This window comes from Protopterus annectens, chromosome 2.part0 (assembly GCF_019279795.1).
Source record: "Protopterus annectens isolate FY-2018-M chromosome 2.part0, PAN1.0, whole genome shotgun sequence".
In the NCBI taxonomy this organism is placed as follows: domain Eukaryota; kingdom Metazoa; phylum Chordata; order Ceratodontiformes; family Protopteridae; genus Protopterus; species Protopterus annectens.
Window position 1 is genome coordinate 587,451,928 of NC_056728.1, and position 24,710 is coordinate 587,476,637.

Consider the following 24,710-nt stretch of genomic DNA (forward strand, 5'->3'; position numbering starts at 1 on the left):
AACAAATATGTGTGAAAATATTACATAAAATTTAAGACTACAGATTGAACGAACTATAAAATCAACACTAAAAGTTAATGATCATTTGACTATCCTTATCACTTGCTGAAATCGGTTTGCTTTGACAAATCCCTGCTTCTGAATCTCACTGCACTTTACCCGTTACTTATAATCGTTCACCTCTCAGGGGCCTGTCACATTTGTATAACCACAAACAGCTACAATGTGTTTTCTCCACACATAATCAGATGTAAGCACAAACAAGTACATAATATCATAGTGTCACTGTGATGAAATTATTTATGCAGTTAAAAGCAGAGAAACCTGAACTGCTCTAGGACTTATTTCATTTTTACAAAGCTCACATCAGTCAATCTGGATAAATAATGCAAAGTTTAACTCACATTTGCTTTTGTAGTGGAATAGTTGGATCTACTCTTTCACCCAAGATCCCACAGAACTCTGGGCTCCCATGTTTGACTGGCTTGAAGCTACCTCCTGGTGGCCTTAGCTGTCGACGTCTGTCACGGGAAGGCGAGGGAGATGTCCTTTTCTCATTATCACTAAGCTGGGCTGAAAAGAAAGACAAGTAAGTTTAAATGCATTGCCAAAATATATTAATTCCAGTGGATAGAAAAAAATATTAATACTATTCACAAAACATATCTAACCTTGAATAAAAAGAAAGACCAGAAGCTTTCAGATACGCCTATAAAACCTACAAGTAACCATCAGGTATCCTTCTAAACAGATAGGGACTGAAGGTTTAAGAAATGTTCTTACCAGTACAGAGACCAGCTATGCATAAGATGTACTGAGTACAACAGAAGCATCACTTTTCCTCTGAGAAAAGGCATGAGTGGGATTGCACACGATTTACTACAAAAGACCATAAAAGAAGCTACAAGAAAAGGGGCATATGCAGCAGATGTTTGCCTTGCATGCACTGGTACAGGAAATTCCAGGGAGACAGGAATCATATAAGGAAAAGCATACAACTATACAAAATGTAATCACTGTTAGCAGATGAAGTCTGCGATCACACAATGGAAAAACACACCTAGTGTCCAAAGACCTTTATACTTGACACAGGGAAAAACCCTAGGATGTTTCTGTAAGCGGACATGAGGCATACCTCTCAACTTCTTTTTGCAAGACTTCTGGACAAAGCTAAAAAGAAATGGAGTAACAAAGACCCAGATATACAGGGACAATTCTTAAATATTGCTCTTACGAATCTATCAAGCCAATTTAACAGGTTGTGCATTAGCATGTACTTTCTGAAGGAAATGAAGTCTGAAACACAAATATCCATCAATACTTAATGACTTTAATCTCCAATGACTTAAAAGAAAAAAATATGAGGAAAAACTACAGACATTATGCAAAAATATGGATGGATGAGAGGTATGTCATTTGGGAAGGGGGGAGATGAGCTGACCAACATCAGGAATATATTCACCAGTAACACTGAGAGCCTGCCCTCAAAAACATTTTTGCACGTACCTCTCAACCTGTAAGAGCAAGACATCTGGACAAAGCCATATATGGGGGGGGGGGGGGCAAAAGCCCAAAAATAGGCAACATTTTTAAATATTGCTCTTAAAAACATATAAAGTTAACATAATAGATTTTGCATAAGCATTCTTTTTTTTTTGAAGTGTATGAAATCTGAAACCCAAATGTGTCATTTTTTACTTCAATCCTCAATAAATTGCAAATAATTTGCCAGAAATACAAAAATTTATGAACAGACCACAATTATGAGGTAAAAATCTGGACATTTTGGGATTCAGGCTTTTTCTTGCATTTTTGGAAAGTTTGTTTTACAACTAAGGATAAAGAAATGAAATGAAAGAAATGAAATCTCTTCATAAATTAATCCATCCACTCTAATTCATTCTAATAATTATCTTTTTTGCACTTACAGGAGCTCTAAAAATGCAGTTTCATCAGCCAGGCAGCAGCTTGCCGACGTTTTAATTTCTTTTACAGTAATTCTGTTTATACAACTGATCAAGTGCTCTGCTTTAGCTCAGCCCACTGGTACAGATATTTTGTTCCTGCCTGTGACACCAGCAACTGGGTTTAATGATGAGCTCAGGTAACTGTTGGATAAATAGGTGGAGCTGGGGGGAGGATAGGAATGAGCACCTTGGTAACTTTCCTTCTTTGAAGGAGGAATGGGAGCACAAGTGCCCTGCTAGTGGCTGGGCCCAGCAGTTAGTAGTACTACATTAACAGGCGAGTCTGAAAGTATGACATGGGATGCTGTAATGTAGGCAGTCTTTGGAAAAATGAATTAAAAAAGGGTGAATGGGAATCCTGTTATGTTGATAGGTTGTACTGTGTCCCTCCCCAGCCTTCTAGTAGTGGTCCAGTTCTGTTCCAATATACCAATGGCTGATTAAGCTACATTTGCCAGAGAAGGAAGTCACTGCCCTCAGGGCTGTCCAGTGATGCACAGCACTCTGACAGGGTACAAAGCAGGACGGCATTAACAGGCTGGGAGACTGCCACTCATAGACCTTTACTGATATCATTACATGGGCACAATTTGCAACATAACAAGATTTGCTGGGCCAAACGCAGCATACTAAGCTGCAAAAATGAGCTGCTTTTGACAGTGTATAAAAGGAAATATACTTTTTTCATTTATCTCACTAAACCAAATTCCAAAATGCAAACAACCTGTTGGTGGTTATAGTTACTATTAAATAAACCACAAAGTAGTAATGCTGTTACTATGTTTAGTCTTAATTTGCTAAATCCTTACAAAGAAGAAGCAACGCACAACTAAATATAAAAGACAACGTATAGAGCACACTCATCTAATAAATAAAAGGAAACCAGTAATGCAAATCCATAATTACTACAAAACTTATGTTAAAAAAAAAAAAGAAAGAAAAAATAGATTATGACTGAAACCCATCCAAAGAGAAGGCAATATAAAAGTTACACTTTTGGTCCCAGTCCCTAAAATTGCTCAGGTGATGTAGGTTTTTCTCCCTTTAACAACTGACTTGTGGCTTCTGTGTATTAAACATCAATATCTTGCCAGAATGAGCAATAAGTGTGTGGTACAAGATGCAGTTTGCGCAGATGGGCAAGGCAGTATCAGCACTTTATTTCTGTTTCAGTGCTGAAAAGTCAAGTGAGGATGGAAGCACACCGTGCTTTTCTCATTCTATAGCACTATCAGTATTTTTCTAGTACTCAATTTCAACTTATTCCGATACCTTTGAAACTTCAATTTATGAAGTTGCTCTTATGAACATCAAAGAGACAGCCAGCCTACCAAGTGGAATGTACAAATATAAACAGACAGCTCATATCTGAAACCCATAGTCTCAAAAGAAAATTCAAATACTTATGAAGTTTAGTAGATTATTTCTTTTGTGCCCTCTTGAAACCTTACTATGCAAATATTTGAAGACCTGGATTTTGTCCAAATACTCCACTCACAGTAAACCAATGTTCATGACCATGTTAAAAAAAAAATCTTTGCCATGAAGACATTTCTGCATCATTTTTCATCCCAGAAATACTGCAAATCTAGGTTTGGGGTTTTCTGGAGTTATGGGTGGAGGCAGGCAAACATACAAGATTCGAGGGCTGTTTTTAGGTGTTAAGTATAATTAATGATGCCAAAGATGCACCACTGTAACAGTTCATGAATATGCACTGAAAGAGTGGACTATAACAACTGAGCCAATGTTAATGCCACACCTCACAAGACTAGCAATACCAGTTGTCTGCCCACTGTGATAGATTTGACCCACCACCCCCGCAAGACCATTCTGTAATGGTGAAAATGGTGAATCTAAAGCTCAACCTGGAATACCCAAAAGGAAAGGTTAAGCCAAATCGTATGTAAAGTGGCCTGCCATGCTTCAGAATGTTGTAAAAAAAGACACAAAGAAGTGTTATCAACATTAAGCAAATGGCAATCCCTCTCCTAATGAACCTTTAAATACATAAGAATGGGCTGACATGCCATCATTTACACTGCATGTGGACGTTTGTTAGCCCTTCACTTGGAAAAGGTTTCCAGTTTTGACAAGATGCTCTTTCTAAGTGGATGGATATGCATGCTATGTACTCTGCTAATCTGCATGCAACCACTGAAAAAACTTGCAATACTTAGTAGGGGAAAAGCTTCTTCACTGTGAATCTCCAAAAATAAGTAAATACTGAAAGCACTGTCAGAAGAATCAAACTATGTCAAGACACAAGGGCAAGAGCAAGATTGGGCTTTTAAAGTTTTATTGAGAAATAAAGGTCTGTGTCCTGCAAAAAAAAATGTAAAAATGGCAAATGTCCTGAGATTTTAGGACAAAATTATTTCCTAGATTGCAAAAAAAATGTAAAAATGGCAAATGTCCTGAGATTTTAGGACAAAATTATTTCCTAGATTTTAAGTAATAGTTGCATAAAACAGTTATTCTGTATCTAAAACACCTACATGTTATATAAGAAATAGAATAAGCAACTAAAATGCTACAAGAAAAAGCTTTTATTTAGGCAAAAAAGTGAAGTTCTGTCCTTTGTACTGGCCGTGGGTATGTTTCGACCTGCAAAATCAGACGTTTGTACCAAAAATGTCCCACTTTGAGCATTTGAAAAGGTGGCAACCCTATCTGGGATGTCTATAAGGGTAATTTATCCAATATGCAAACAAAAATGGCGCTGGAAGAATTTCCACCTTGGCACGATAAAAGTGCTGAGGGGGGCCTGACGGCACCATTTAAAATCCTTCACTTGGAAAACATTAAGTCAAGCAGTGCTGCTAAACTTAACCAGAGTGCAAGTCACATGCATCATTATGGCTCCTTTGTTACTGTTGTACTATCTCTAGTTCAAGGGAAGGAAAACAGTGGCTAAATGGGCTGACACTAACACTGGTATTACAGTATACACAGCTACAGTCACATGGTACAATGATGCACACATAACATGCCAGCCTGATTTGCCATAACTACAATAAGGTACAAAAAAGGAAAGAATCTTCATCCTAAACATAGCTGCATATGCAGAACTGGGACGTTGGCTGAATGCGTCTTGTCAGTAGCTCCAGGGTCCCTGAATACCACTCGCCTGATAAGGTATGCAACCTTAGACAGCTCATCTAATATGGTACGAAACACCACAAAAATAAAACAAAATGCACAGCAGCAATTATGTACTTGTACAAGAAGCAACAAATGTAACAAAGACAAATGAAGAAAAAGCTGCTACAAAGGCTGCATTGTACAGATTTGTATGTCAAAATACTAATGAGTAAATTCAGTGGCGGCTGGTGACTTCAAATCAAAGGGGGGCTGCAGGAGACAGCTGAATGGGTGGGGTCAATGGGAATGGGTCTGGCCAATTAGAAAAGGGAGGAGCTATGATCAAAACCACAAAAACTGTAACTTTAATTAAATACGCTGCCCTAGGTGCCAAATCGTCATTATGAGAGTTCAATCAAGAAAAAAGGAAAGTGTAGAAGAAAAAAATATTTCAATCCATTGGCTGCATGGCAGCTTACTTATCTAGATGGAAACAAAAAGGTTGTGAGGCATGAAAAAATAATTTTTTTAAATACATTACTGGAATGCCAGTTAAAATCAAGTATAAAAAAAACAAGCAGCACTCAACTCAAACCACTTCTTGCACTGCAGTTCTAATTATAATTTATATTCAGCTTTATTAAAGTACCAAGTAACATGCTGAAAGTAGCAATCTCTGGGATACCCCCACTTGAAAAATGTTTCTTATCCAAAAAAGACCTGCTGCCTGACAAGAGTTATCTACTTGTTTCATGGGGAAAACATGATCAAAGTAAAAAATGAAAAGCAAACAGGAAAGCTCAACATACATTGCTTAAAGGATTACTGCACAGGATATGGACCACACATGATAGACTGGCACTCTGTTTAGTTTGCAGGTAAAGCCTGTAATGAGCTCTTAAAATATTGTAATCCTGTCCTTTATTACAAATACTGTCATATACATTTCAATACCCAAGGCTTACATGTTATGTAAGTATTCTCTGCATGGCAACAACAGAACGGCTTTCAATGTTGGCAATTCGTTAACAGTATGCTTATTAAAACTTACTTGCATCTTACAATCTCAGACAAGCTTACCAGATGGTCGTTAAAGCATTGCTACTTAAACACAGAGCAACAGGCACTTTCTGAATAATAAGCATAAATCAACAGTATAAAAATATGACAGAAACCAGAACATTCTGCAAAATCAGGGACAGATGAAAAGCCACTGTAGTACTTGTGTCTACCTTGGATGGGGGGATAGTCTGCACATTTACACTGCATAACTATTCCTTGCCTTGCTTGGACACATCCAGAGTCACTACATAGGAGAGTGGGGTGCAACAAGTATGTCACAATTTGAAATGTCTCTGGCTGACTGCGATGGCCCTGACACATTTGTCATACCTCTCAACCACACAGCAAGAAATCTGGACAAAGCCATACAAAGAAGTGGAACAAAGGCCCAAAAATAAGGACAATTTTTAAATATTGCTCTTATAAACTTAGAAAGATAATAGAATAGTAGGTCTTGCATTAGTATGAATTTTCTGAAGGGTATGAAATCTGAAACTGAAATGTCTGTCATTTTCTAACTTCAGTCTTTAATGATTTGCCACTAATTTGCCAAAAAAAACCCATAATTTCATGAAAAATGGACCAAAAATATGATTCATAAATATAAAATAGCCACACAATACAGCTGGGAACCTGCAAAGAAGGGACACTTTTTAATATTAGTACTGCTAACTTGAGCAGCTGACAAAATAAAATAACCTACATGCATTTCTGAAATAAAAGCAATCTATAACTGATTATTACAGTTATTTATTAATTGTAAACCCTCCATGTTTTCTGCCAAAATTGCCATTTTGCAGAGAGATTATTAGGGGAAGAGCAACATTTTGAGCCAAAATCGGGTACAGTTGAGAGGTTTGGATATGCCTAATTCTATAAAGCAATTTACTTGCACGTACCTCTCAACCTGTTAATGCAGGAAATCTGGACAAGGCCAAATATATTGGGGGAACATATAAACAGTACTAAAAATTGCTCCTGTATAAACTGAGACAGTTGATAGAATAACAGGTCTTGCTTTAGCATGCATTTTTCTGAAGGTTATGAAGTCTGAAACTCAGTGTCTGTCATTATTTAGTGACTTCATTCCTAAATGATTTGACAGGAAACCACAAATTTTATGAGGAACAAACCAAAAATAAGAAGCAAAAATCTCTTCATTCTGCAAAAATCTGGACAGTTGAGAGATATAGTTCAGCCGGGGCTGTCTGAGTTCGCTGACCTTCCCCCACCTCACAAAATCATGGTCGAATGGAGCTTCCCCCCCACAGCCATTCCAATGAACCATTACTTGGCTATTTCACCCCATTTACCATAAACACTAACCGGGAAAAGCCGAAAAACAAAAACCATAAACACTAATGTGCATACTGCTTTACTTCTGCGATGATTTGGACTTCATTTGAAAGTTTTATTTTGCAGTTTACAGCGCAAACACTAATGGATATCATATCTGCTAAACAAAGCAATGCAGTCTCACAATGAAAACAGACTTGGCATTAAAACTCCTCTGCCCTTGAAAACTCACATTCACTGAAACAGCATTGAAACCCACATTCAAAGAAAATACATTTTGCCAGTGGCAGATTAACTTTGGGTTTGGATGGTTTTCAAATCACAGGCCCCTTGCACACGAAACATACACATGCTCTTTCATACACCTTCCTGATTGTATTAAATTATATTCCTTGTACAACACAGTACAGTTTTAGAGGGTGTTTTAAATTTGTTTTAAATTTTTCCAGTAAACAATGAAACAAAATGGATGCAGCAGTAATGTCAAAACTGCCCAATTCAGAACATTTCCATTATAAACGTCTACTCAAACTTCTACAGTCCACCAGTATCAGTACATATGCACAATCTCTGAAGTAAAAGTCATCTAAATAATTCCACATTAAAGAGATCTGTAACCAATGAAGAGGCTGCTGCTAGCAAACAACTTTGTATTTCATTGTTTCATCTACAAATAAAGTGCCTGTTACCCCTGAGGAATAAATTGCATATCTTACACTAAAAAAATGATAAGCAAGCAATATTGCAATAGGGAATGGATGGAAAACTGATAACAGGTGCATAGTTACTAGGTATCTTTTTCAAAAAGGAGTGCAGCATCCACCCCCTTTGCAAAGTACAGTACCAGCAATGCATCTATCTACTGTGGGAGTAGAATCCACAGCCTTCTGCATCAAAAGCAAGTATACTACCTGTTGTGCTATTAACAAGGCAAGCAGACTCAGCCTAAGCAGCACTAAACTTTTGCTCCCCTGCAGCTCTCAGCTTCTTGTAAAATCTACTCACTCAGCTGTATCTCTGAACTTTGCAGCACAAAGAAATCTGGAAAAAGCCAAAGTTTATTGTGGGGGGGACAAAAACCCAAAAACCAGGGACACATTTTAAACACTGCTTGTATAATCTTGGAAAGTTGCTAGAATAAAATGCTGTGTTACCACCATACAGTTCACTGCCAAGCCTTAAACCCAGGACCATGTGCAAAACAGTCAGAGCAACATACCACTATGCCAAATCAGCTGTTTTGTGAAAGAGGAAGACGGAAACTTAAATGGCTACCATTTAGTGAATTCAGTTCTCACCATAGCACAGCTGTCAACCTCTTAGCACAAAACACCTGAACAAAGCCAATAATGGGTGAATACAGCCCCCAAACATTCAGTGAATTCAGTTCTCACCATAGCTCTCAATCTGTTAGAAAAAACACCCGGACAAAGCCAGTAATGGGGGAGTATAGCCCCCAAACATATTCAGTGAATTCAGTTCTTACCATAGCTCTCAACCTTAGCACAAAAAATCTGGATGAAGCCAATAATGGGGGAATACAATCCCAAAAATAGGGACAAATTTCAAATATCCATCTTATACAATTAGAAAATTGCTAGAATAAAAGCTTTTGCATTACCATGCACTTTCTAGCATTTACCCACTGGGCAAATGTTTTCAACATTAAGCAAATGGCTATCCCTCTCCTAATGAACCTTTAAATACATAAGAATGGGCTGACATGCCATCATTTACACTGCATGTGGACGTTTGTTAGTCCTTCACTTGGAAAAGGTTTCCAGTTTTGACAAGATGCTCTTTCTAAGTGGATGGATATGCATGCTATGTACTCTGCTAATCTGCATGCAACCACTGAAAAAACTTGCAATACTTAGTAGGGGAAAAGCTTCTTCACTGTGAATCTCCAAAAATAAGTAAATACTGAAAGCACTGTCAGAAGAATCAAACTATGTCAAGACACAAGGGCAAGAGCAAGATTGGGCTTTTAAAGTTTTATTGAGAAATAAAGGTCTGGGATTAGGGTTACCACCTGTCCAACTTTGTGAGGGACAGTCCCTCTTTGGGCAGTTGTGTCCTGCAAAAAAAATGTAAAAATGGCAATTGTCCTGAGATTTTAGGACAAAATTATTTCCTAGATTTTAAGTAATAGTTGTAAAACAGTTATTCTGTATCTAAAACACCTACATGTTATATAAGAAACAGAATAAGCAACTAAAATGCTACAAGAAAAAGCTTTTAATTAGGCAAAAAAGTGAAGTTCTGTCCTTTGTACTGGCCGTGGGTATGTTTTGACCTGCAAAATCTGACGTTTGTACCAAAAATGTCCCACTTTGAGCATTTGAAAAGGTGGCAACCCTATCTGGGATGCCTATAAGGGTAATTTATCCAATATGCAAACAAAAATGGTGCTGGAAGAATTTCTACCTTGGCACGATAAAAGTGCTGAGGGGGGCCTGACGGCACCATTTAAAATCCTTCACTTGGAAAACATTAAGTCAAGCAGTGCTGCTAAACTTAACCAGAGTGCAAGTCACATGCATCATTATGGCTCCTTTGTTACTGTTGTACTATCTCTAGTTCAAGGGAAGGAAAACAGTGGCTAAATGGGCTGACACTAACACTGGTATTACAGTATACACAGCTACAGTCACATGGTACAATGATGTACACATACATGCCAGCCTGATTTGCCATAACTACAATAAGGTACAAAAAAGGAAAGAATCTTCATCCTAAACATAGCTGCATATGCAGAACTGGGACGTTAGCTGAATGCGTCTTGTCAGTAGCTCCAGGGTCCCTGAATACCACTCGCCTGATAAGGTATGCAACCTTAGACAGCTCATCTAATATGGTATGAAACAGCACAAAAATAAAACAAAATGCACAGCAGCAATTATGTACTTGTACAAGAAGCAACAAATGTAACAAAGACAAATGAAGAAAAAGCTGCTACAAAGGCTGCATTGTACAGATTTGTATGTCAAAATACTAATGAGTAAATAAAATTAAGCATTTTGCGAAGTGAGTTAAGCGTTTCCTAATTTGCTATGACATCTGCAGCAGATGCCTTTAGGGAATGCTACGGTCAGAAGCAAATATCAAGCTGTTCCATTACTTTTCTCAGAACTCTCATTGTAATGTACCAATGTATCAACAATTACATTACAGATTAGGTCAGCCACCTACTGCTTAGGTAAACTATCTCCATAATCTTCTAAAATCAGCAGTTCCACACACCTGCTTGCTGCAGGTTAAAAAGAACAGATGACAGTGATGGACCTTCCTGACTTCCACACAGGAGTTTGTACATTACAAAGTGCTCCATCACTGCTGCTTCATTTGCAATGATACGAAAGTCGAACTCAAATAGCAAGACTGCAGCAAAAATAAATGAAGTAAAGAAATGTCCATAAAACAGAAAAAAAATAGTATCTGTGAAAGGAAATGTGACAGGACTGGACCCATGCTGACTACAAAAAGGCAGGAAACACAGAACTGAGATTAGATAGGATACTGCAATGGCTGCTATTTGGACACATGTGGCCACATGATTAAAAAGAGATGAAAGCTCACTGGTCAAAATATGTGCTCACAATGGGTTCAATGACTTTGCTGAAGATCATGAAGTAGAAATCAATGAAGATGATGATGGACCCAGGGGAGATCGTTCCTTTCTAAAAGTGCTCTAACAAGAAAAAAAAAAGAGTAGAGTTTCACACACAGGTATTACTAAAGCACATTTGCTTGGGGTTGTAATTTATTGTACAGCTTTTTGATAAAATTCAATTTTCAACAAAAAATAAGGTTTCAAAGCAGTGATTAAACAGCGTCCGCAAGCCACAGAAGTAAACTGCTCTATTCATTCAAGACATTAGAAATGTCAATGATGGCCTCACTGTACTGGTTCAAAACACACAGGTCATTCCTGCTTGTTAGCAGTTACACCTTAAATCTATTACAGCACTAGAAGAAATAGTTCTGATGCAGTTTCACTGCTAGGCAGCTATAAGGCATACCTGAACATATTTAATTACATTTTTACCATTTGTTAACCAGGATAGAGCACTGGCCCAGACGGACTGTCTTCAGGCTCAGACTTGGGGGAGGAGGACTGAATACAAAGTTGCATTGCACAGAACAAAGGAAATTTAACAACAGTAATATTGATTAAATAATGAAAATACTCTGAAGTCTACTGTAGATTAATAAGTTACAGGTTTTACTAACAGTGCAGGTGGTACTAAGGGATAAAGACTCATCTATGGCCCAGGCACTTGACAGAGCTAGCAGGGAAGATGGGAGTGAGGTGGAAGAGTGCCAAAAGCTCACTGCCACAATCTCCATGAAGAAGGTGTGATGATGCAAATGTGTTGCCTGGGGGCAGCTGTTAGGTTCACAGAGGCCACCAGTAGGTGGCTACCTTCAATGCAGGAGCATGGGAAAGTGTACTAGCATTTGGACGGCATCATTGGCCTACACTTTCATCTGCCCAGTGGTGGAGTTAGACCTTTATAAACACCTCCACTGATGGGATGCTGGTGAGGTCATAAGGCACCATCATGACTGCCTGAATAACATGCCCTCTGGACAGATTTTTGCCTTGATCCCAAGGGAAATTCCTGGGTTAGGGAATGAATGGGAAGAGTCCAAATGTCATCATGGCACCAGGCATGGGGCAAAAGCCACACTGAAATCAAGTTGCACATTTTAAAAACCTAAGTTCTATTTATGTCCACCACTTGCTGCCATCAAGATGACCAGCAAATAAAGGTTGCAAAAAAGAGGTTATGAACCAAGACTTGTACCTTTATGCATTTTTTCCTATTTGCTTTTCTTCCTCCCCACCCTCCGACTGCATGTCAATCTAGTCTCCCTGTTCTTTCCCAGCCTGTTCAATCCTCTTTGGGATAGGCTGATACTGTGGTAATTGGAAAAATACCAATAACTCAAAAACAAAACCGCTCCAACATCAAGCACAGAACATTATTAAAGCAAAGCTTTCGGGTAACAACCCTTTCTCAATGCTAACACTACTACACAGAATATTAAACCATTAAATAAGAGCAAACAAGCATCACATGACCACAGACAGCATATCACATGACACTACTTTTTAAAATTATTTAAAAGACATTAAATGTTCTGTGGTTGAATTTTTACAACTGGTTTAATACTCACAGTATTATTGAGACCCGGTTCAGACTCTGCAAACAGTCTAATAATCCATTTATATTCTTTGTTCTCAAGGTAATTATTTAAAGCACCTCCTCTGGTCCCTCTTGTTACTGCATCTATTACCCTGAATTTAAAACACCAGTCCTCACCCTTCTTTATAATAGGTCTACTTAAAGCATTTTTATCATTCTTCCTTCTTGTATCTGACTTATGTTCAATAATCCGTTCTCTCAGCCTTCTAGTAGTTTTCCCCACATAAAATGAAAAACATTTTACACATGTAGCAAGGTAAACCACATTGCTAGTGTTACACTTGGTTGAGATAGGAAATATGTATTGCTTATTAGTAACAGGGTGAGTAAACATACTATTATCTACTAAAATATCATTACAGCAACTGCAATTCATACAATTAAAAGTTCCTTGTTTTATACCTATTTGTTGCTTAGTTGAGGCATTAAAATCCTTATAATAATTTCTAAATAATGAAATTTGTATGTCAGCAAATGAAATAGAAAATATCTGTTTACTGCTTGACCTTGACTTAGAAAATGTGTTCCTTTTTGATAATAAACCATATTTACAGCAGGCGGGGGGTGCCCATGCAGACATCCAGTGGCCAACACATACGCCAGTTTAGTACTTTATCAATGGGAAAAGAAATTTATATATAGTGATAGACATGTCTTGAATAAGTTGAATTTCATCAAAGGTTTGTAGACGATTTTTTTTTTTTTTTTTTAGTTTGGAGGGGGAGTTCATATAAGCTAGATGAATATGTTTCTTATCTAAATGGTACAACAGATTTTCTTGAATTTAAGATGACATACTCTGAAAATGACAGTGTTTCTGGATGTGCATTTGGAGAAAAAATTAAGTAGAATTGAGACTAGTATTCATAAAAAGGAAGTGCATGCTTGTCGTTCTGTACACAGACAAAGCATGCATGCACCTCATGAATTCTCAGGAATAATGAAAGCCCAGTTGAGTAGGGTTAGCAAACTAAATACGGATGTTCTGAGATTTAATGAGCAGTTAAACGAAATGGTTAATGAATTTATAAATAGTGGGTACAACTGGGTAGAAGTTCTTAGAGTTTGTGAAGGGGTAAAAATGGACAGGAGAATCTCCCTGCAACCTATATTTTTGAGGGGTGCAGAGGAGGTTGTACAAAAGGCAACTCAGCCCAGTAAAATCAGATAATGTAACGATCTTCAATGTCAGAACTTCTGAAATCCAAAGAATTATACAAAAAAAATGGACCATTTTATTAGCCTTACCAGAGTTGCAGACTCTTTTAGACAATAAACCTCACTAATCCTATAGAAATGTTAGAAACTTAATGAGAAGGCTGTGTTATAAGGATTTTAATGTCCCAACTAAGCAACAAACAGTTAGAAAACAAGGAACTTTTAATGTATGAATTGCAGTTGCTGTAATAATATTTTAGTAGATAATAGTATGTTTACTCACCCTGTTACTAATAAGCAATATATATTTCCTATCTCAGCCAACTGAGAAACTAGCAATGTGGTTTACCTTGCTACATGTGTAAAATGTTTTTCATTTTATGTGGGGAAAACTACTAGAAGAAATTATTGAACATAAGTCAGATACAAGACGGAAGAATGATAAAAATGCTTTAAGTAGACATATTATAAAGGGTGAGGACCGGTGTTTTAAACTCAGGGTAACAGATGCAGTAACAAGAGGGACCAGAGGAGGTGATTTAAATAAGTACCTTGAGAACAAAGAATATGAATGGATTATTAGAATGTTTGTAGAGTCTGAACCGGGTCTCAATAATACTGTGAGTATTAAACCTGTTGTAAAAATTCAACAACAGAACATTTAATGTCTTTTAAATAATTTTAAGAAGTATTGTCATGTGATATGCTGGCTGTGGTCATGTGATGCTTGTTTGCTCTTATTTAATGGATGAATATTCTGTGTAGTAGTATTAGCACTGAGAAAGGGTTGTCACCTGAAAGCTTTGCATTCCTCTTTGGGAGAGGGCTGGCCTCAGGAGCCATCATCTTGGCAACTATGATGGGTTATCTTTGCAAATGACAAATCCCTCCCATGAATGTGTTACGTGACATTAATCCCTCCATGTGGGTGCACATCAGTAAGGTGACTATTACACCTTCTCTAGGCAGGTGCACTTTAGTAAGGTCACTGTTACATCCTCACCGTGCTGGTGCATGTCAGTCAGGTGACTATTACACCCTCGCCATGTGGATGCAGCACATAAGTAAGGTGACTGTTACACCTTCATCACGTAGGTGCACATCAGTAAGGTGACTATTACACTTTCACCTTGTGGGTGCACATGGGTATGATGACTATTACACCATCATCATGCGGATGCAGATCAGTAAAGTGACTATGACTTCGCCATGTGGGTGCACATTAATGAGATGATTATTACACCTTCGCTGTGTGGGTGCACATCAGTAAAGTGACTATTACACCTTCTCCATGTGGGTGCACATCAGTAAGGTGACTGCTACACTCCCGCCATGTTGGTGCACGTCAGTTAGGTGACTATTACACCCTTGCCATGTGGGTGCACATCAGTAAGGTGACTGTTATACCTTCGCTGTGTGGGTGCACATCAGTAAGGCGACAATTACACTTTCACCTTGTGGGTGCACATGGATAAGATGACTCTTGCATCCCCATTGTGTGAATGCAGATCAGTAAAAGTGACTATTACACCTTCGCCGTGTGGGTGCACATAAGTAAAGTGACTGACACCTTCGCTGTGTGGGTGGCACATCAGTAAAGTGACTATTACACCTTCTCCATGCGGGTGCACATCAAGAAGGTGACTACTGCACCTTCGTCATGTGGGTGAACATCAGTAAGGTGACTATTATATATTTGCTGTGCGGGTGCACATCATTTAGGTGACTACTTCACTTTTGCCGTGCGGGTGCACACTTTCACACGTATGCAATGAGAGTGATTTTTAAGTAGATTGGCGAGTCATATACACGTCCAGGCTTACTTCTAAGCCTGCAATTCCTTCTCTGAGGGGTATTGTGGCATCTTGCAACCCAGACTGCTACCCCAGAATAATCATTATCCATGTTACCAAAACAACTCCAAGAGGTGGCCTAGTTGCTAATTAAATTCTGGTCTTCTATCTCACATAGTCGTGGCTTTTTCCAGTCTCACCAATGCAGCTGGCTTTTTGAAATCTGTTCAATGTGGATTCAGAACTCAACAAACCACTCCTGTACAACATGTTCCAATAGACAAGAAATGCTCTTGGTAACAGTCAGTTTCATGAGTGATACAGTACTTTATTATCCCACGGGTAAAAATACCCAGTGCCAGTCTTTTGTTACTCTGTCACACCAATGATCCAGTCTCATCTATTGAAGATAGGGTATGCCAGAAGCAGCATGGAACCCAAGCAACGAAAAATCAATGCATTAACTCAGCTTCCTCAAAAAAAAAAAAAATCACCACATGTGCAAAGTAAGGCACATTAGCATCTTTCTTCAAACCACATTCTCATAACACAGTACACATTATGGCTACTATAACTGAACTACAAGTTCAAAACAGGCAGTGACAGGTATAGGGAAAATATATAAATAAAATGTGTGCGTGCACACATATACATACAAACTTTAAAGTGAAAGGTCTTACCATTTATTTTCATTCATAAATCTTAGAATTTTTGGTAACAGAAGCATCAAAGGTGAGATGTACTATACAAAAAACACCCGCCTCCAGTACTCCTAACTTTATTCCTATCTTACCCCACCCTCTCAGCCTAATTACCCAGTACCAGCTCCACCCTTCATTACTCCTCCCATCTATAGCCATCCTTCTTAAACTCTGTAATCTGTACTCCACCCAATAATTATAGTCCCCTCCTCTTTCCTTAAATCTCTAGAATACCTCCCATCACTTATTAAACCCTTTCGTCTTCATAGCCTTCTCTATTTTCCTAACCAGTCTTACCACTCTCTCTTTGCTCCAACATGCTCTCCTCAAGTTATCACACCCTCCAGTCCCCCAGCCTCCTCTTTCTGTTCCTACTTCCCTTATACTATGCTACCTCATATTCCACCTATGCTTGTCCAATACCACCTACAAAGACAACTACCATACAAACCCACCTTCCCCCTCACTCTTACTCCCATTTCCACTCTATCTCCTCTTCTCTCATTCAGCCGAACCCTCTGCACCTATTCCACCCTAAACTCTTCTCCTCTAAAGTCAAGATACTGTCACCTGCTCCAATCTACAATCTACCAAAATTCATGCCTTGCAGACCAATATGGCTAAAGGATATCTCCTTCAACAACCTAGTCCAAGCTGGTGATATCCATCCTAACCCTGGTCCTACATCCTTTACTAACAACACTCATCCCTTACCCTCTTCCTCCTATCACAGCACCCTAAAGATTTTTACAATTAATGCACAAAGTCTAAACAATAAAGTACACCAATTTCAAGCTTGGTTAAGCCATAACCAACCAGATATCTTCGCCATCTCCAAACCTGGCTCAAGCCCTTTATCTCCATCTCTGAGATTCTGCCCCCAGGATTTCACTGTCTCAGAAATGACCGACTAAATAAAAAAGGTGGAGGCACTGCCCTAGTCTACTTCAACCTTCTTACCTTAATTCTCCTCCAAATTCCAATTCCAGAACACAACTAACTGCTGGAATTCTAAAACTAAATAAACATAAAAATATCTGTATCATTGCCCTATATATCTCACCTAGTAACAATATCTCTACATTCAAAAATATTCTCCTATGGGCCTCTACTGAAATTAACAAAGAAACTTATATCCTTGGTGATGTGAATATTGACTGGAATAAAATCAATTGCCCCTCTACCTCCCTTATCCATTAACCTATATAATTTCAATTGATAAAAAATGCCAAGCGGAGTAAATGCTCTACTATGAACAGCAGCAAACAGTAACATAAAACAATATATGTTCGTAGAGCATTACATCGCACTAGCATGCACCCGGGCTATGTTTATCGTAACATAGTCCGTGGGCAATCTATGAGATTATCCAGATATACACCTCATGATCTTGAATTTGTTTCAGGTTTAGAGGATTTGGATAGAAGATTCAGGGAACGTGGTTATAGTGTATCGGACATTAACAAAGGGATGGAATCAATTAATATGTTAAGAGGGAATAGGGCTACTCCTTATTTCTCTGAAGGAGCCCCTGGGTTTTATATGGACGATAGGCTTACACATCCATCAAGTGACCACCCTATACAGGGGGGAGAGGTGATTTTTCCCATTTCTTACACCAAGGATGTAGGGATACTCAAAGATGTTTTTCTGAAACACTGGCATGTTTTGTCGGTGGATCCTACCATCAGGAGACTCACTGGTGACCAGCCCAGATTTATTTATCGCAACAAAAAGAATATTAAACAATTGCTGTGTTATCCAAAGCCACACATCAATGGTCCTTGTATAGAGGGACCATATATGACATCTTGCAATAAGTGTAATTTCTGCCCTTACATTCTGAGTGACCCAGTATTCAGATACCCCTTAGGAACAGGTAGCTATAACATCAGGGTAGTAGGCAATTGCATGTCCAAGGATGTAGTTTATTTGGCAACCTGCACAGCGTGCCCGGCCTACTATGTAGGTAAAACCAACCGTATGCTGAGAGACAGGATGCGTGAACATGCTTACCACATCAGGAAAGAACATCCATATAATGCTCTTGCCAAACATGTAAAGGATCATGGCCCTAACCATGAGTTTAGGTTTAGGATACTGGAACAAATTTCCAGAACATGCAGGAGAGGTGATGTTGAGAACTATACTGAAAGTCGAGAAATTAATTGGATCATCAAATTTAGGGCAGATGTACCACCTGGCATTAATGGCAAGGTTCCATTACGTCCATTATTAAAGTCCAGGAGGCTCAAGATCAAATACTGATTGATTTTTTTCTTAGTAGGTTTAAATGTCTGTATAGATGTTTACCTATTCAGTGCTGACTGTGATGAGTTGCTTTTTAAGTAATGTCTCTAAGTAATTTTATTTTGGCGCCTTTTTTAATATATATTAACTCCTTGTTTAATTGTGAAATGTAATATGGTCTGATGAAGCTGTTTTAGTGAAAGCGCTTACCAAACTCAAATCTTAATAAACCTGTTTTTACGATTCAGAAGACTTAGAATTATTGGACTGCTTGCTGTTTTACCAGCGTGTTTTTTTCAGCGAGTATTTTGGATTTATTGGTAACCCTCCATTGTCTTGCTCTACGAACATATATTGTTTTATGAACCTATATAATTTCACTCAAATAATCCTCTCCATCACTCGAACTAACAAAATAAACCCTCCCGGATCAACTGTAGATTGGATCCTAGTCTCAGACCCAAATAAAATAACCAATTCTGGCACAATTCCTGATACCTTTAGCGACCACCTTCTAGCCTTCATGCATCGCTCAACTAGTTCCTCCCCACACCAGCATCAGTACATTCAAACTCGTAACCTCAGTAGCTTCAACTCAACTACTTTCTCAAATACTTTCAAACAAATGAACTGGCAAATTCTAAACATCCTTCCTCTTGACAAGGCTATAGAATACTTCAACACTGTCTTCCTTGATACTTTAAACTCACTAGCCCCACTAAAACAAAAGGATAAAAACTAAAACTGCTCCTTGGCTATCCAGAGAGACAAAACAGATTATCCACCACAGAGACAGACTATGGAAGCTTTACCAAAACAATAAACTGGCCAATACCTAGCTCCGCAACCGTGCAAAACGACTAATCACCAAAGACAAAAAAATCCTACTATATCAAACTTCAGTCCAATACCAATAAAACTCCAAAGAATTCTGGAACCCTGTAAACTCACTCCTCAATTCCAGGCTCCAAGAATAATCCCTGTCCTGACCCAAGTAAAATCTGATCTTGAATTAGGCTCTGAATTTAACTCATTTTTCATAGACACCATTACTACCCTCACCAAGACATTTCCCAATAAAAACCCAACTGCTCTACACTCTCCCCCTTCTAACTCACCTCATCTGTTTGAACTCAAACCCATCTCCACTAACTTTATAAAAAAACTTTTGTCCAAACTTAAACCTTACTCTAACGCTCCCGATAATATTCCCTTCTTCCTTCCTAAAATGTGCTGCTGATGACATTGCACTCCCAATCAACATCATTATCAACCGATCCATAAAAGAATCATACGTCCCCAAACTCTGGCGCTGAGCTTATATTCTTCCTCTTCATAAAGGAGGCAAAAATACCAGCATCTCAAACGTTTGCCCCATTGCTTTGCTCTCACCAATCTCCAAAATCCTACAAAAATGCATCCACCTCCAACGTATGCCTTTCCTGATGCACAACAATCTTCTCACTCCTACCCAGCATGGCTTCCATCCAGGCCACAGCACAATAACCGCTCTACTCTCTTCCTAGAAACAGTCAATCAAGCCCGAGATTCAGGTCACTTAGTTTCTACTGTTTTACTCAATCTGTCTAAAGCCTTTGATACTGTTTCCCACAAGCACCTTCTCTGTCCTCTCTCAAACCTTAATCTCTCACATAATGCTTTATCCTGGTTCTCCAGCTATCAGACAGATCACAGGCAGTCAAATGGAAGAACTCCATCTCTTCCTTCCTACCTAACCCAACTGGCGTACCACAGGGATCAATCCTTGGGCCAATGCTTTTTAACATCTTCATCAACAACTTTCACACTGCTATTCCTGATGCTAAAATCATTCAATACGCAGACTATTTAACCTTAGTCTGCTCAGCCTCAAACCACTCTGAATTGCTGACTAAAACCCAAACTGCCTTCCCAACAACTGAAAACTGGATGTGCCAAAACCACCTCTCTCTCAATGCAAATAAATCAAAGATTCTACTATTCTCTCTCACAAAGACCCTCTCCTATGATAAAAAAAAACTTCAAAGTCTACAGTCAAACCAACTCACCTATAGAAGTAGTCCCCCCTCTGCCAAACTACTTGGCATTACTGTAGATGAACCCCTCAAGTTTGATATTCATATTCAACAAAATATTAAGAAAACCCACCAAAAGCTAGGTATGCTTGCCTCTCCAACTATCAGGCAAACTCTGGCCTCGACTTATCTTCTTCCTTCCTTATTATACAGAGCCCCTCTCTTAACCAACCTGTCCTCTATCACCTCTAAACTAGAAAACTGCTACAAGAAAATCTCTAAATTTGCCTCTAAATCTAAAATTACCACCCATCACTGTCTAACCCTACAATCCCTGAATTGGCTTGAACTCCCAAACTACCTAGACTATCTCCAACTCACTACTGCACACAGACTCATATTTCACCCAACAAAATGTCCCGCTCTAACATCCTTTCCCCTTATTCACCCAACAGAGCTCTCAGATCTGAAAATCAGAACTTAATTACTATCCATAAGCCTAAACGTCCTGCTGGCCAACTTCTCCTATCTTTCTCACTCTGCAAAAAATGGAATTCCTTTCCCTCCACAATAAGAACCATTCCAAACTCAGAAAACTTCAAAACCCAACGATTCAAACACCTGTCCACTAAATGGAAATGTACCTGCCTTCACCCAACCTAATCCAAGGGGGTTCTCGCTCTGGTTCCCAAGCTTTACAACTCTCATAGCTATCTTCCTATGAGCCTATCTAAGCTCTCAACAATTTCTATAGCTTCTCTCTAAGCTCTCACCTCCTACAGCTACCCTCATACAGCCCGACCTTGTAAATGTTGTAAATAGCATTCTACTGTTTGTGTGTGTAAAGTGTATTTACATTTTCGTAAAAGGTTTGTATGTAAACTGTTTCCACACCTAACCCATATCTGTTGTCCTCAAATGAAAAGTACAGCTGTGTACCTACCATAAATGTAGATGTTCGAGTGTATTCACTGTTGCAGTCATTACACTTGGGTTATCCTGCTGGCAGGTTACCCGCAGTCGGCCCGAATTCCAAAGTCTAGGTCAGGCGTCGGTTGCTGTCGCTTCTTCCCCGACGTCAGTGCACCAGGGGTATAAAAGATGCAGCAGACGCAATTTTCTTCAGTTTTTCTTGCCCCAGATGTCAGGTGCCCCCATATTGGTAGGCTGAAAATTATGCCAATATGTATGCATGCACAAAAATAAACATTTCCTTCATCTACAAGCAAAGACACCACATAGGTTGTAAAGGATAGAGAAGTACAGATAAGTCCTAGCAAAGAAAAGGGGGATGGTGGGTGGGTAACCTGGACTGCAACAGTGAATACACTCGAACATCTACATTTATGGTAGGTACACAACTGTAATATGTTCATCGTGTTTCACTGTTGCAGTCATTACACTTGGGTTGAATCCCAAAGCTGAGGTTGGGTGGCTGGGTCTCATAGGATTAGGAGAGGCTATAAGGCCCTACAGAACTGCAGTGGCAAAGCCTGCTCTGGATTTAGAGTAGAGAGGTAAGTGGTAGTGCTTGGAAAACATGTGCACTGAACTCCAAGTTGCAGCCTCTAAAATGTCTTTGGTTGGTACTCCTCTGAGAAAGGCTGCTGAAGTGGCTGCTGCTCTGGTTGAATGTGGCCTAATGCCCTTAGGCACTGATTTGCCATGTTGTGAATAGCAAAAATGAATGCAGTGGCCTATTCATTTTGAAACAGTCTGCTTTGAGATAGCCTTTCCCTGCGATCCTGCAGCATATGCTACTAAGAGTTGCTCAGTCTTTCTGAAAGCTTTAGTTATGTCCAGGCAGAAGAGTAGCTGTCTGTGTATGTCCAAAGAATGCAGGAGTCTCTCACCCATATTCTGTGGTTTTGGATAAAAAGTAGGCAAATGAATGGTTTGGTTAAGGGCCACACTGGACATTACCTTAAGCATAAATGTCGGGTTTGTCCTCTGAGAAACCCTGTCTGGATGGAAAATGATAAAAGTTTCCACAGCCATGAGTGCCTGTAACTCTGAGACTTGTCTTGCAGAGGTTATTGCTAGGAGCAGAGCTGTTTTCCAAGATAAGAACTTTATTTCAGCTGTATTGGCTGGTGCAAAAGGCGGCAGTGTGAGTTTTTCCAAGACATAATTGAGGTCCCATGCAGGTATTGGTGCTCTCCTTGGAGGTCTTATGTTTTTGGCCCATCTGAGGTACTGTCTTAGCAACGGATGCGAAAAAATTGGTGGTTCCGTATTGTAATGAGCTGAAATGGCAGAGGCATGGATTTTAATTGATGAAAAGGATAGGCCTTTGTCCAGCATCTCAGTTAGGTATTGTAAAATCTGAGGAATATTTGGTACAAACTTGTCAATTCCTTGTGCCTGGTTCCAAGCACAGAATCTTTTCCATTTTTCTGCATAAGATTTTCTGGTACTGGGTCTCCTGGCCTCCAAAATAATATCCATCACTGCTTTAGAGAGAGGTGTGTTCTGAATGGCTACATTATCCGCCATGCTGCCAGATTTAGGGTTCTGAGTTGGCTGTGCAGGATCTGATTGTTTCGTTGGGTCAGTAAATGAGGAATTAGAGGCAATGTCCAGGCTGGGCCTTGAGACAAGCTCTTTAGGATTGGGTGCCAGTGCTGGCGGGTCCAGTCTGGAGCAATCAGAATCATTTTTGGCTTCTCTTGTCTGACCTTTAGAAGTACCTTGGGGAGGAGAGGCAGAGGAGGAAAGGCATATACTGTTAGGGTTTTCCAGCTGAATGATAGAGCATCCACTTTCCATGCTTGCTTCTGTTAAGTCCTTGTGCAGAATCTCTGTAGTTGGCAGTTGTGAGGGGAGGCAAATAGACCTATGTCTGGGTATCCCCATTTCTTTATTATCATGCTGAAGACTTGTGGATCCAGTTTCCACTCATGGGGATCCGTGAGGTTTCTGCTTAGTTCGTCTGCCAGAGTATTTTTCTGTCCTGGCAGGAACTGTGCTTGCAGGTGTACTTGATAAGTCAATGCTGTGTCCCACAAAGTCATGGCTTGTTTGCAGAGGGGGTAGGAATGTGTGCCTCCCTGGTTGTTTATGTATCACATGACTGTAGTATTGTCCGTCCTTATCAGTAGTTGTCCTGGATGGAGTAGATCCTTGAAAGCTGTCAGGGCATTCTGAACAGCTAGCATCTCTTTTTGATTGATATGAAGATGCCTTTGGCTTGTGGGCCATGTGGCCGGAATACATTTTCCTGCCATGTGGACCGCCCAGGCATAATCTAAAGCATCTGTTGTTACTGACTGCCTGGCTGTGGGTAGGATGAATGGCTGTCCCTTGTTGTGGTGACAGGCCTGTGCCCACCATCAAAACTCCTGTTGCAGGCAAGTAATGAGGGTAATTAATGTTTCCAGGCTGTGACAATATTGAGTCCAAACACTTTTTAGATACCATTGTAGTTTAGTCATATGCAGTCTGGCATATGGAATTAGCAGAATGCAGGATGCCATGAAGCCCAAAGCCTGCAGAATTTTTCTTGCAGATAACTGGGTCTTTGTTGCCAACATTTTGAAGTAAGAAGTCAGTTGCCTTTGTCTGGCGTGAGATAAGCCATCTGGGCAGTTGTATTTAAGCTTGCACCCAGGAATATTATCTCTTCAGAGGGTACTAGTTTTGATTTCTTTTCGTTTACTGTGTACCCTAGGCAAATTAGTAATCTTTTTACAAACGCCAGATGCTTTAGTAGAATGTCCTTGTTCTCTGCTTGAATAAGGCAATCGTCCAAGTAAGGATATATCTGAATTCCTCTTTGTCTGCAAAATGCAATTACTGGTGACAGGCATTTTGTGAAGACCCTGGGGGCAGTAGATAAGCCAAAGGGCAGTGCAGAGAACTGGTAGTGCATTGAGCCAGCTATGAATCTGAGGTACCTCCTGCAAGACTGTCCGATTGGAATATGCAGGTATGCCTCTTTTAGGTCCAAAGTTACAAGCCAAGCCTTCTTGCCCAGCATGGGCAGAAGCTGCTGCAGAGTCAACATTTTGAATTTTGAACGTCCAGAAATGTATTTAGAATAGACAGGTCCAGTATTGGTCTCCAGGCTTTGTCTTTTCTGGCTACCAAGAAAAGTCTTGAGTAAAATCCTTGTCCTTGCTCTTGCTGTGGTACTTACTGAATGGCCCTCATGTCCATGAGGGATGAAACT

The 24,710-nt window shown here is 39.4% G+C and overlaps 1 protein-coding gene across 2 annotated transcripts in view; it reads right to left on the reverse strand.

Annotated features, from left to right (window-relative positions):
* Positions 1-24,710, reverse strand: part of SHB (SH2 domain containing adaptor protein B) — a 1,716,047-nt gene that overhangs the window by 455,815 nt on the left and 1,235,522 nt on the right. For both annotated transcript variants that reach the window (XM_044060968.1, XM_044060969.1), the window contains exon 4: positions 405-573. In XM_044060968.1, coding sequence (XP_043916903.1) covers positions 405-573 — 169 coding nt within the window. The remainder of the gene's footprint in view (positions 1-404; positions 574-24,710) is intronic.